This window comes from Clinocottus analis, unplaced genomic scaffold (genome assembly GCF_023055335.1).
Source record: "Clinocottus analis isolate CAN_PGR_092001 unplaced genomic scaffold, fCliAna1.0.p SCAF_8, whole genome shotgun sequence".
NCBI classification, from domain to species: Eukaryota; Metazoa; Chordata; class Actinopteri; order Perciformes; family Cottidae; genus Clinocottus; species Clinocottus analis.
Window position 1 is genome coordinate 4806291 of NW_027176240.1, and position 15037 is coordinate 4821327.

Below are 15037 nucleotides of genomic sequence, written 5' to 3' on the forward strand. Positions count from 1 at the left end.
ACTGTGGCAAGTGATCTCCAGTCCATGCTGGCGCTGCCGAAGTAGAAGTGTCTCCTGTCAACCACCCAGAAGGAGGACTGGAGGTGGCCGTTGATCAGCGCCGTCGTGTTCACGTAGTGGACTTCAGCATCTAGAATTAGAGGGCGAGAGAGAAACAGACAAACGGAGTGAAAGTTAAAGACGGAGAGAGACTGAAACACAGGAAGTTACGTGTGAGACCAGGAGAAGGATGAAGAGAGATCTGACCTCAGACAAACAATGTTCAACAAGGAAATGAAACACAAAAGATGAAGGGAGAGATGGAAAGAGATAGGGATTTACAGGACAAACAGGAAGAGGAAGCTGTCGTGTTTGAACACAGACACAGTGAGAGGGGGAGGAGCTCACTGTGTTTGGCGAGCAGCTCCAGCTCAGTGGAGTCGATCATCCCGCTGGAGATCTTCAGCTGGATTCCTTTCGCTTTCAGCCCTTGCAGCCTGGACAGCAGAGCCCTGCCCTGTGGGAAACACAGGGCAAAACATCTGCCGTCACGTGAAATTCATGCTGTGTGTCCCAATTGTACTTTTTTAAAAAACCTTTGTATGTGACAGATAAAAGTTAACATCAGCTAAACTTTTGATCAAGTCTGCAGGGCCGATGGTGATTCTTCTCCATGCGGGGTCACACATAACCAGTGATTATGATGTCTTTATTTATGTCAATTCACTCAACTGATGTTCACAATAATTGGACACAAACGTATATAAAGAGATGCGCAGTGCACATGCCCGCTACTGATATCTCCACCGCCGCATCGTGTGACTTTACCATTACAGTGTATTCAATTTTCCGGTCCAGCCTCCCTCCAGATGAGTTGTCTTTTTTTTTTGGCAGCTCTTTTGCAGAGAGCTGGAGGCTGAAGGGCCATTAGCTCCCCTGTGCCCCGATGGCCATGGAAAGGACCTATTACTTTCCAATCAACAGCGTCAGGCTTTCATTACTCCTGACGTGCTCTATTCTTTCAAACGGATCTCTCTCTGTGGGTGTTTGTGTGTGTGTGTGTGTGTGTGTGTGTGTGTGTGTGTGCACGCATGCACAGCCGCGCCAACCCCCAGGCAACAGTCAATAACACACGTCCAGTTCAAACCCAAAACGAACATCTAATTTTGAGCAGCCTGAAAATAGCCCAGACTAGTGTTTTACCAGTGAGCTATTCTACAGGGACAGTTATTGATTTTATGCTCTGACGATCATTTGTGTCGGTTCACTTACAGTATACCATGTTTCCATTTCTTCTGACTGGGTGGGTTGTAATATTTCGGAGATCTTTGGTTGGCATAGGCACATACTTATGGAAGCCCATTTCCGCCACTAATAAAAAATAGAAATTAGGACCACAAAAAAAAAAAAGAATTAGGACAAAAAAAAAATTAATCGACCCTTTTTTCAAGTCAACGAAAAAAAAAGAAAGAAAGTCAATTCATTTTCGACTTTTTTTTAATTTTTCCAAATTTTTTTTTTTTTGGGGTCCTTTTTATTTTTTTATTGGTCATATTTTTTTTGGTCCTAATTTTTAATTTTTTTTTGTTTTGGTCCTATTTTTTATTTTTTAGAATTGGTCCTACTTATTTTTTTTGTGGCAGAAATAGGCTTTCATACATACTGTACCCACCACAAGCACTGAAAAAGTGATTTTTTTTGTGTCAAGGGTCCTATACCTATTCTACCGTTGTTTATTATATAGAGGAGGCAAAGACATGAAGAAGAGATAGAGAAAAAATACAACAAAAAAAAAATCATCTTGCTCTGGTTTCACCTGTCTGGCAGCAGGCTGGAAGCTGGATTCATAATCGGAGGAGTTGAGGAGCCACAGCGGGGAAACTATCTCCACGACCCGGATCGCTCGGTCCAGTAAGTTGTACAACCCCACTAAGAGAGGGAGATTTGATGTCTCGTTGTCTAAGAAGGAGACGTCTTCTGGGATGTTCTCCACGAGCACCACTCTGAAGGAAAATAACAAAGAAAGAACGAGTCAATTAAAAACTTTTTTTTTTTTTTTTTTTACAAAAAGAACATCATTAGACTGACCCACGGAGACCTGCTAATGGAAAACTGCTGAGGAAATGAATATGAGGGTTGTGTTCTTTCACAAAGCAATTATCTGTTTGCTTTAGCAGCAGAATTATTACGAGATCGGGTGCCACTAATATGAGGTTATATTCCTTCTGTCATACTACTGACAAATTAGCTAACAGGACCCTTCCTCTGGATCGTTAGCTTAATGAGAGTTATTACGAGTCCTAGACCACACATGCCCTTTGATTCCACCAAGCTTCATTAAATATTGTACAGGTTTCTTCAGGCAAGGGATGGGAATAATTGAAGGTTGAGCTGTCAGCAATGCAGATTCAATTACACCTCGTCAGGAATAAGTGAGTCATTTTGGCTGTATTCTTGTTGGTTTCTCATATACACTACTCCCCAAGCTATCACTCAGTGCATTCATGTAGCCATCAGCACTCTGATGCAGTATGCAATACAACAGCAAGCATAATTTATTCATATACGGAGGCAATATCAATCCGTGTGAGGGAATCAGGGGATTGTAGTAGCATTGCAGGCAGATATTTTTGTTCATCATGAAACTGTCCCACCAAATTGAAAAGTATATTGATGTGAAGCAATTTAGCCGTTTTTTATTATACTGTTTTGTGTATATCACTGTGAATATCCCTGCACTTTCTGCAAAGGTTCATCGTCCATGTATCTGGCCAACCATGACTCAGCTAATGTATCTCCAGTTCACATTTTACCCCTCCAGCATGCCTGAAAGCGACAGGGGCATTAGCGCCGGAGTCAACAGACTGAATTAGCTGTGGCAGCTCTGGATCGGCAGCCGCACAGAACCGGCCTATCATCAAGCTCCGATGCGCACACATGCTCTCTGTATCTGGTTTAGACATCGATTTCTGCCAACAAGAATTCATGAGAGAAATTGAAATGGGCAGAGGTTGTTCTCTGAGAGCGGACTCGGATACAAATGATGCAGCTCAATGGTGGATAACGTTTCTCAGAACGACTTCTGCACGAGACTTAACTCAATTTGTCGTGAGGTGATCCATTTTCAAATAGCTCCTTGGAGCATGAAGTTAGGTGTCAAATCTCTCTGAATAAACACAACATTAACGTATCATCACCTTAAAATGTTCATACACTAAACCAGTTGCCTCCACCAGAATACCCAGCAACACCTGGGCCAATATTCATTCTCCTTTTTGCTCTTTTTTAGTCTCCTCCACCTCCTTAAGGACTCTTTAGTTGCCTAATGCTCCACTAGGTTCACCAGCTATAGTTGCTAACTTTGTTGGTAGGCAGGTTAGTGCTGGTCAGGCAGTGTGCAGCAGGTTTTTTGAGTGACTTTTCTCTGAAAACTGTTGCTTGCTGCTGCCAGAATCAAGTCTGAATAAGAGGAACGAGAGTGAATTAAAACAAAATAGTTGCAGTCCAAAAAAAAATGTCATTGTCATTTGATCCATTGTTAATATTATACCAATGAGCTTGTATAGTGGAGGTTTTTGTTGTGCATTGTGTGTTGATTATTCCTCTAGGGGAACCAAATGTTTTGGTAAGTTATTAAATTGCGTATTTAAAACTGTAAGTTCAAGTGTTGGTGCAGGAGTGAAAATAAATGTCTTCAGCTGCTTTTCACAGTTCATGAGAAAATAACTCAACTTCTACTTGATGATACACATTAAAACACATTAGTTTATGGTTTCAAAGGCTGGTTTCACGTCTTTTTTTACTTATTTGGTTTGTGGTCTAAACATATCTTAATGGGCATATCTTAAGATGGCGACGACCAAAGTTCAAGATGGCTGGTCCACTTTTTATCTACAGCCAATAATTGGAGGGACAAGGGTTTATCATGCCTTGTTGTCATGTTTTTGCTGTCGGATCCTAGCACTCGGCCCGGTTCGGAGCGCAGGTTCAGCTGACCTGTGACAGCTCACTGTCTATCAGGCGCTTCGCTCAAGGGCACACTGGTGACATGTGCTGCAGGTGATAATGTACTTGCATCCCATTGAGTAGCCAGTTGCCAGCTCACAGCTTGAAAATGTCTCCCCTGGCCAAAGAGAAGCTAAGTCAGGTGTTGGAAAGTGGCCAAAAGGTCAAACTGTAGGACTCACACCTCCTCTGTGTTCATAACATGCTGCTCTCTCCTCATCCAGATGACAGTCAACATGCTCCATGAAGTTGTGGTAGAAACTCCAGTAAAGTTGGCTCGTGTGTCGCTGAGGCACAAACGAACCAACGCAGCGGGCCGTGATGCAATTATAAAGAAGATTAACGGTCCCATCATCACACACACAGCGGAGAGTCCGCTCTGTTGTGAAGACGGCAGAGAAACTGGGACAGCGACAGTAAACACTTCACAATGAGGACAAACAGGCGTGGATGGAAAAGAGAGGGAAGAGAAGGAGAGGTAATCTTATTTTGAAAGACATCCTCTCAGCCTGTACTGTAATGACCGAGGAGGTATGATGGATGGTGCTTCTGAGTCGTTGAAACAGGCGCACAGGCTTTGGTCTTCAAAGTGGAGAAAAGCAAGAGAGGGACAGTCGCCTCTGCATGCAGGAGCTTCATCGATTTATGCGTCTGCCATGCCCACCGCCGGTCCCTTTGCAACCCGCCACAGGCGTGATTCATCCACAGCAGCCGGTGCCTAAGTGGCGTAAACTTTGAGTTTTGTGTGCGTGCGTGTGTGTGTGTGTGTGTGTGTGTGTGTGTGTGTGTGTGCATACATATGAGAGAGAGAGAGAGATTAAGACAGAGAGATACAGAAAAAGAGAGATAGACAGATAGACAGAGAGAAAGAGAGAGACAGAGAGAGAGTGTGAGAGAGAGACAGACAGACAGAGAAAGAGAGAGAGAGAATAAAAAAGATTAACATCTTCACGAGATTGTAGGTGTGCCCTGATATTTTATTAAAAAAAAGCAGAATATAAAACTATTTTTCACATCAATCCAGACCTGTCGGGGTTAAATGTTGAACAAATAAACTCCCCTGTTGGGATGCTGCATGTAAAATATGCCAATTACACATGTAAACGCTGATGATGCCATATGTTGCGGCCGCAGCGAGTGACGGCGTGAGCCGAGCCGCTGTCAGTCCCTGACATCTGATATAAATCATCCTCCCTCTCAGGAGCTGCCCTGAGCTCTGGGTGTACAGCAGCCAGCGCATTAATATGGATATCACAGACGCCGCCGCTGCTCTGCTCCCTGCATGCGGCTCATTTTAAAAAGGTGGTTAAATGTCACGTGCAATGTGTCATCGGTTACAGCCAGAACACTGTCGCTCACTTGATATGCAGATTTGAATTAATTAGCTGAAACATGAGCCACTTAAACAAATGTTTCTTTAGCCATGATCCTCCCATGAAGTGTTTTATGGAAATTAATGGAGCTTAATGTATCATGTTGTTTCATGTCTGTCACAACAGATTGGGTTGATTGGGTTTTCCCTGGCCAATACTTTGCCACCACTAAATAGAGCTCACTGTAAACGTTACTGTTCCACATACAGGCCGCTGAGCCTCAGAGACGCTAACGCTAAGCTACCTTTACCTCGGTCAGTTGTGTCTCGGTTAAAGGAACAGTTTTCACACATTTACAGGGATCTATTGGCATGAGGGATTATAGTATTTATATAGTGTATAATCCCCTGAAAATTAGAATTGTTGAGTCTTCGTTAGCTCAAGCTAAGCCATGTATAGCTTCATACAGAGCAGGTACCCCAGAAAAGGACAAAGCTACATGTTGCCAGATTAAAATCTAAAAAATGAAATCTACTGTCGATGTAGTGTCTCGAAGAAGCCGATTGTCGGAGGGTACATAAAGCTGAACAACATTTTGGGGATGCAAGACGTCTGGTTCTCTGTTGTTTCGGCCCTTCCACGAGCCAACTGTAACTCGATACTAACCTACTTATCGGCCGTCGGATGCCAGGCAATTACTCATGTACATCAGGGAGACATCAGACGAGAAGGTTTAAGCTGCTCCCTCTTTGCTCCAATATCCAAACAACACACACTGATGTTAAGAGGAATCATGTTTTACTGCAATCAGAGCTGGAATAATATGAATCACATGAATTATGTGTTTGAGTGTACAGACAAAGACATGAAATTTGTATTTTTCTAATGCAGATGCACATTAGCGGCAACTCACGCCAGGTCTCCTGTCCCATTAGCATCGTTTATCATGCAGAAAAGAAGTCGATTAAAGGGAAATTTGCATAACAAACCAGCTGTGTGAGACATACAACATCACAACCAGTGATGCTGAGTCATCCTTGAGGCGGCTAAAAGGCTCACAATTTTTTTTTTTTAATAGATGCAAAACAAGGCGACGTAGATGTCTGCTGTATTTAGATTGCTGAGAAGAAATAGTGATGATTTTGAAGTTTCATCGCGTGAATATAAGTGAAAAGAGCTTGAACTAGCATTCCTTTGATGAATTACAAGCACCTTTTGGAATTTAAGTGAGCATGAGCGAGCCTCAGTGCACCTCATTATGAAAGTGTCAGTCTTGGTAATCTATCATTTTGCTATTTTGGACTGGGGCTCGCTCTGAGAGAAAATACTTTACGAAACCATCAATTATGTTACACTTGCACACGCGTCATAGGTCGTTCCAACGATGCACGTCGCAGGAAAAGTTCATTATTAAGCTTTTGGGTTGTAAGTAACAGGGCACACCTGGAAAAAAAAAAAAGACTGCACACGATTATAAAACGTGTTCGGCTGCAGATAACAGCTGATGAATCTGTTCATCTTTCACTCATTTCAACCCCTGATGATACCCACTGCTTTTCCACCCATCAGCCCTCCCTCAGCCTCGTATTTATCTCTCATTCTCTCCCCCTCCTCCTTTTAGGGGTCCTTCGCAGCGGGAGAGGAGTCCTATTCAGCTTCACGCGTTTGGATTACACTTTCAGCCTTAAGTGGAAGAGAAGGATGCCTGATAGAGTTCTCTGAAAGGTTGTTAAATGGCTTGACTTCGGGGGAAAAAAGGGATGGACACAGACAGAAGAAAGGAGGCAGAGGGGGGAAGTAATTGGAGTTTGAATGGCAAATTGGGAGAGTCTAATGGAGGGGAACCAGTAAAGGAAGTAGAGAGCAGGAATTGCTGTATCAGAGAAAATGACTTGCTGATCAGCCAGTTTCACTCTGGACCACCAAGAAATGCAACGGTGTTCAGGCCTACTTTCCTGGAATCCATATTCTTAAACCTTAAATAGGAGGGAAATTGCTTCAGGTCTGGTATAAAGTATCTCTCAGAAGTGCAGGTAATCATTTCAGCGCAGCGAGAGATGCATTTCGAGGCTACGCAGATTTGTTTTCGTCTATTGGTGCTACTTGGCATGGGATATTTTTTACTTTTAGGCAACAGTACACTTTCTCTAAATGAATGCAAGTCATGCCGTGAGGTTTGCAGACATTACACTGCAGTTTATATCTTTAGCCAGTGGGTTAGACCTGCAGGATCGCAACAGGGACTGGGATTGATTCATGGTTCGAAACTGGAGCTAAAAACCTGTCCATAGCGATGGAAGCTGTTGGAAAGAGTTTACAGCTTAAGGTTCTAGGTCAAGGCAAGTATATTGCAATACCTTAGCTTTGATCAACACATTGTAGCTCCTATAAATAAACTCTGAAGAATTTTCGCGCTTTTTCGAGCTTTTTCGCCTACTGAATCTGCACAAATAAGACAAAAAGTCACAGGTCGTGAGTTGTGACGAGGTGTTTGCGAGCCACAAACGTCGTCCAGAGCCGCACGTGCGGTTCTGCTGCTCCTCACCTGCAGTTCCTGCTGCAGTTCTCCTCCGTGATCCCGTCTTCATCTTCGCCCCAAATGTCCACCGCGGAGAAAATGAGCACCACCAGTACGGCGAAGCAGCACACCAAGGCAAAGATCACGATGCACTTCTGCTGAGACTGCAAAAAGAGAAAGAGGGAGAGAAGCACATTGATTTGCAAGGTGTGTTTCCTCCTCTTCATCACTACTGTAAAAACAAGGCCAAAGTGCCACAACCTTGGCTCCCATTAGTTGGCGGCTCCGGCCGATACAACGTCGGATTTAATGCACAGCTCAGCAGGTCATAACATGATATCGAGGGGAATTCAAAACAAACATGCATGTCTACGTATGACCTTGCAAGTTCAGGCTCTCATGTAGAGAACATGAGACGAGAAAGTAAAGAGGAAGGAAGAGAGTATAGCAAGCAGGGAGGGAGACAGAGGAAAAAGAGCAATATGAAAAGAAAGCGATCGATACAGAAACAGACATTAAAATGACATATTCAGTCCAAATGCTCCCATATGGTTGAGAAGGAAGTCAGGGCCAGCATGTTTGATAGAGGGAACGAGGATGTGAAAATACATGAAACCACTTCAAATGTATGCGCGTCAGAAGCTGCAGGAAGTAAAGTATTACCCTTGTTATCTGGTAAACCATGTTATGGTTATTTTCCTTTTGGATAAACCCATTAGGAGGTTTAGTTTGACACATCTTCAGATCTAATTTGCTGTATGACACCAACTGAGAGTCGAACAGATGGTTTTTCTACCAACCCCGTGTCCTGGAAGCCTCGTGTAAGCACGGCTAATGTGTTTTGTCTAATAGGTTTTGAAGGCAATGTAATTGCCGGCAGCAAATATGGTCACCGGCAACAATTTGCCAATCAATATAATAATATATTGTTGTACCACACAGCAGTTGTGGGACACTTTAGGTTGTGGTTTTGAAAATGTATAAAATAAACAGGTTTTGGAATCAGTGTTGACCTTTTGATTATTTAACCAAGACCACAATCTTTCTCTGACTTCACCAAGTGCTTTGAGCCGAACCACAACAACATTAATAATCCTGCAGTTAATGAGCAGATTGAGGGGAAAACAAATGAAATATGTTGTCCAACAGCGCTTTGCACATTCGCACAAAGTTTGACTTTGCGGATTCATTTCAATAACTGTCCCTCGCCATGTTGCACATTCATTGTATATACATTTTTGTGTGACAAGTGCTTTTAAAAGCAGGCTGTGCATGTTGATTGTCATAACAGTAAAGGAGCAGCAGCATCTCAGAAGATAAGTGTCCATAGGCAAGTTGTTTTGCATTCATCATTATGAAGTAAATGTTGATGGCACGATGTAAAGACGACGTGATCCGTGTTTGGACCGGTTCCTTATAAGCCTCGCTTTCACCATGCAACTGTGTCTCCTATGAGGGTCGGGTTGTGTCTTTTGTACCCCAGCAAATGTCTTGTCTGCAAGTAAATTATCTTCAGATCTTTGCTCTCAATTCAAAAAATAAAAAAAAATGCTCTTAAAAAAATTTTTTCTCGCAAAAAGAACAAAAAAAGAGGGGTTTTTTGAGAGCGCAGGTTATTTTTTTGAGAGAGATTTTTTTTTTTTTTTTAGTTTTGAGAGCATTTTTTTTAGCTCTTTTTTCCATGAGATTTATTTATTTAATTTTTTTTGGGAGAACAAATTTTAGTTTTGAGGGTTTTTTTTTAGCATTTTTTTAGAGCAAATTTCTTTTTTTGAGAGCAAATTTTAGTTTTGAGAGCATTTTTTTTTTATTTGAGAGCGTATTTTTGTTGTTGTTTTAGAACACTTTCATAGTCCTCCACCAGGACAGCATCAACGTTAACTTCTTTACAGTTACTATCGTCCGTAGCATGAATGGTGGATGGTGGAACAACCAAAGTTACGGTGAAAAACAAAATGCATAAAGGGAATAAAGGGAAATCAATCATTATTTTTATTAAATGCACCCGTGTTTGTCCTTCCATGACATGTGAACAATTGAGTTCTGTGTATTGATTGCTACCTGATACTGTCGTTATTATTCCAGCAGTGTAAAGATAGAAGCTTTCACATTGTTTAGGTAACAACACACCCTCTTGTTCCTATTTCAGGAACATTTTACATTCACATCTGAAAGTCAACAAGACAATGCTGTCGCACTATCTATTTCATCCTCACTCGCGCTTTCAATCTGTGCCAGAGATCAACTGTTTGTGAAGCAATAACAAATGTATCCCGATCCCTCTGAAACCTTCCAGAAGAGCCACAACTAATTACCCTGGAGCACGGCGGATCATTAGCACGGCCAGCCAGACTCCGCTCATTATCCTGAGAGACAAATCTCACATCGCACTCCATCGACCTCCGACAGCCGCACACACACGCGAAGCCCCGCTTATTTTATTGTGTTTATTGCAGCGAAAGACCCTCCTGACCATTGGTTCCCATGTGGGATTTAAACTAATCTACCAGCCAGTCAATGGAGCGTCCCTCAGTGGGCCGAAGAGACTTCACACTCTCATCCTCACAACCATTAGCCTCAGCGGATGTCTGACACGAGGAAAAGTGTTTTCTATTTCTTGGGCGGCCGGCGTCTGATCAACCGGCTCCTTCTCTCTTGATTCCTCCGGGTCTCAAAAGGGCGTCAACAGCACGAAGGTTAAAGGCGTGACCTCCTAAGTGGAAAAATGCAGGTGAAGGAAGGAAAAAAAAAAAGAAACATTCATCTTTACTGAACCTCAAAGAGCCACAGGCACTTAACGAAAGCACGCTCAGCAACACTCGCAGGCCAAATGGATGTTAAATCAAATCTGTCACTCATCTGCCGGCCCCGATAACGGACGTACAACCCCATAACAGATGAAGGTCTACCTGCAGGATAGACTCCAGCGCTGCACGCTTCCCCTGCATTCACATGTGAACAGCTGTGTATGTGCATCATGGCAGGTATGTATACAGAAAGTGTTCACTCGGGGCGGTGTTACCTGACACTGGAGCAGAGCTATAGGGATCAATGCACCTACAGTTGCAGGATGTAGTGAGCCTCACAGCAACTGTTTAGGAATAAAAAGACTCTGTTGAAATGAAATAGCCATGGAAAGGGAAAGAAAGTATAGGCTACTACAGTTGCGTGTCATTATTTTCTGCTAAGCTAGTGGCAGAAATCTCAGCACACAAGGAGGTTAAACCATCTGCGTGGCTTGATCCCACTCGGGGCACGTTTCTTTTTGTAATTTAGGTGAACGCACCTTTAAAAAGGTGCATAATACGAGATTCTGAGTGTTTCGAGTGCCTCTCAAAAGCTCTCACTATGGCTACACCTGAGCTGGCGAGTCCCGGCTAACGGTGCTAAAAGCGCTAACTGCTGCTGCTGCTGCTATGATAATGCTCTGACTCACTTAAACTGCTTTGCTTCGGAGAGAAAAAAATCTGATTGGATGAAAGCCTGCTGCCCTGAAAAGCAGTGCTAAAGGCTGAAGGCTGAAGGCTGAAGGCAGAGCAACAGAGGAAGACAGGATCTGTGCAATGAGAAAATGAGCTGATAGGGACAACAATTATAATTACATCTAGTATTATAAAATAGCTATAACTTTGTGATTCTGTTTAGGCTTAGAAGGCTCAAACGGCCCACCACTGAGTTTCATCAATAACTCTCTTTTTCGCCAACATATAGCAATTTCTGCTCTTTTTTTTTATGTGTCTGTGCCTTCGAGAGGCATTTTGGCTTTTAACAGGTACAGTTAATTACAGCACTGTATGCCATATAATTAGAGTCTTCTATCAGAAGCAAAGATAGCCTCCAGAGAGAGTCATAAATAACATGATTTAGTGAGCATGCTCGACGGCTGATTTAAAAAGCTCCCCAAAGTCCATCTAAAAATGGCTGTGCAAGATGGTTGGCACGGTGCCAAACACACACACACACACACACATCCACAAAAACAAATCCACCGTCACTGTTTCTGTCTCACACGCAGACAGAAGTGAAAGCCAGGCCAGAGTGGGCGGATGTTTATATCCTCGGATCGGAGGCAGAACTTTTAAACAGAGGCCTTCTCTCTGTCAAGCCTCTCCGTCGGCCTCTTTCGCTGTCTTTTTTTCAGGATTGGCACATCCGACTCATCTCCGAGTGAGAGGTAACACTTTCTGCTGTCGGCGACGTAGTTTGAGAACAGGCTGTAAAAAAATGGCAGTCCTTCTTTTTCCCCGGTTCGTTGTGCCGCCGTGTCGCAACACAGCGAGAAGGAAACTACAATTTGCCCACACAGCGTTTGCAACACACTCAAGAAAATCTCGAGTGCACCTACAGAGACGCGCAATTGCTTTCTTCCCAGTGCACCATGGGAAAAGTGTCAGCGGCCCAATTATCCTCTTACGAGTGTTTCCTCTTTGCCGAGACAGAACGAGGATCCGTGCTGCTCGGAGGGGGAAGACAAGTTTGCGTCACGCCGACAAACAATGAGCAACGGATCCCGGTCTAATTTGTCTCATGAGCACTCGGGGCGCGGCAGATGTTTGGTGGACGCTAGGAGGTCGGGCAGAACACAAGATCGCCATGGTGACAGGATGAGTTTTTTGGCAGGCGTTTGAAGAGACGGTTGCTTTTGGTGCAGACAGTTTCCATCCGTGCACAAGAGAAGAGAAAAGAGAGAGAGAGAGAAAGGGATAGATTATATTACCGCACTGATGCTCAGACTGGATAATCCAACTTTCAAGTTGCTGCTTCTCTTTTTTTAATTGAGGAGTGTGTTCATTGCGGTTAACTAAAGGCTTTAGATATAACATTGTACGTGTCACTGGACTGTCTGGACTCTTGAGTGTATATTGGCAACCCCTCTTGGTGCCGCTGCCTTCTTGTCAACATCATTCCTCGTCTTTGCTGCATCCATTCAGAGTGTAATCACATTTGTGATGAGCACGGTGCTCTAAAAGAAGAAGAAAAAACTCATCCTGCAAGGGAAGGCAGTTTTTTTTTCCTCACCTTGTTGATAGGAAACAGTTCATAAATTGTTAATGAACTGTTGATGAGCTTCGTGGAGCGACATTGATGAATGGGTTGCAGATACAGAGACGTGTTGTCAAGCTGTGAGAGAGACTCGGGTCAAGGTTGTTCCTCGTCATACAAGTGGATGAAGAAATTTAATTATATGTCTGTTGAACATGTTGTTTAATTGTTTCATACTATTCATATGAGCACTGTTTGGTTAATACCCTTCTGTCACATTTAGTGTCTAAAAATGACCATTAAAGAGATGACGACTGCATCTCGGCCTCGTGTGAATATACAGGATACAAAGAAAAACACCCACAGAGATTAATCCTGCGGATCGCGAGCCAAACACAGATGATGTGACGTGCCGGTAAGATATTTCTAGCACGGTTACAACCGTCTCTTGATGGAGGAAAACCTTTCACCTATCCACAACGTCGGCAGCAGTTGTCAGATTGTCAGAAATTGGCGTCCGGCCATCGAGAGAACAACAGCTTCTTTGTCGGCTTGTTGCTTTACGCCATTCAGGAGTCCCACTGGTGGACGTTTATCTTTTAAAAGCATCTCTACAAACAGAGCGAAATGCTACACGAGACATCTATAGTGTGTGCTGTGTGTCTTTGGTTTGCCTCGAGACATTTGTTGATATCAAATCAAACTATATTAGTCTTCTAACAAACTAACTAAAAACAACACAAGACCTACTGGCACAAGTCACACAATAAAGGCTTGAAAAAACAACAATCAACCCAAATCATCCAAAAACATTTATTACTGTTTAATGGCCACCAAGAAGGTTCATTTTCCATCTGATCAACACTGTTTGGAGGCTCTGGAGAGACGAGGAGGCGAAACTGATCACATGTGCACTCTGTTGTATTGATGAGGTTGATCTCTTATAGCTTGTTGTCCATGTTGAGGATCAGACCAGTACTTTCCAATTATGGATACAGGGATGAATCAATGTCACAGTTACAGTCACGTTGTTGTCTTCACTATCAACATCAGACCACGCTGACCAATCACAGTGCTTGTGTCCGTGCTGTCGTTGAACTATTCTGTGCACACAACATCTCATGCCTGTCCATCATGGGAGCGAGATCTGTTTGCTGTTCTTCCTTTTTTCACATTTAAAGTGTTTTTTTGAAGGGATTATTTTTTCCCCTGATGCTAAAGCCCCTTGATGTGTGATTTGTGATATTGGGCTTTTAACCCTTAGATGCAGAAGTGAGTCAAAAATCACCCGCTGAGGTTGTTTTCGTGAAATATCTTCGTCATAAAAAATTGTTCATCATTTCCTATTTTTGGTATTCCTCAAAAAACCTGTTTTGGATATAATGCCATTTACATTTTTAACTTACCTTTTTTACATTTTAAGAAATTGTAGCTTTTGTATTACTAACCCAAGCTTCCATAAGTGGGTCAAAAATTACAAAAATGGCATAAAAACCCATTGGTTCTAATATGGGTCATTTTTGACCCACTTATGGAGTTTAGGGTCCAGTCACCCGTGCATCTAAGGGTTAAAAAAAATATTGACTAGAGTTGACTATCTGCTGCCATACTTGCATTGCTGATGAGTATCAATAAATAAATTATAATGTAGCCGACAGGTTTGGTCACATTACACTTCACCCACATGAATATTTTCCTGCATTAACTTCCATTAAAGCTTGCAGAATGTGTTCATGTGTTGGTGTGATTCACAGTGGGGGTGAACTGATAGACATGTTAATGCAGTGTATAGAAATGAACACATTATTATTCCAACCATACACAATATTACACTATGCTGACGTTAGTATTAAATAAACAAAAAGTAATGCTATTCATGTGGGGCTGCAGCTCAGAGCAGCCGGTTGTGTGCAGGCATTAAACATGCCATGAGTGTTCATTTCCCATATTACCTGGACACCGTCCAGCATACTGCTGTGTGTATCTATGGATTAGGACTGTAGAGATGATTTTAGGTGATGTATGAAGTTCAGACTGCTGCTGATCTTAACCAGCTTCACACACACACACACACACACAAAACACACCCTCATGGCCCTTCAACTGAAGGTGTCGTCATGCAATTCCACATGTCTGCGCTTCATAGCGGGGATCTGCGGGTTTCAGAGGAAAAAGATGATGAAACACACACTCACACACTCCACTCTTACATCTCAGAGCTGCCTGTGTTACTGCAGTC

The 15037-nt window shown here is 42.8% G+C and overlaps 1 protein-coding gene across 3 annotated transcripts in view; it reads right to left on the bottom strand.

The window, feature by feature from the left end:
• The window catches only part of LOC137779644 (inactive phospholipase D5-like), a 60040-nt gene that overhangs the window by 8633 nt on the left and 36370 nt on the right, over window positions 1-15037 (bottom strand). For all 3 annotated transcript variants that reach the window (XM_068567736.1, XM_068567737.1, XM_068567739.1), the window contains 4 exons: window positions 7843-7979; window positions 1796-1982; window positions 388-496; window positions 3-130 (listed from right to left, as the gene is read on the bottom strand). In XM_068567736.1, coding sequence (XP_068423837.1) covers window positions 3-130; window positions 388-496; window positions 1796-1982; window positions 7843-7979 — 561 coding nt within the window. The remainder of the gene's footprint in view (window positions 1-2; window positions 131-387; window positions 497-1795; window positions 1983-7842; window positions 7980-15037) is intronic.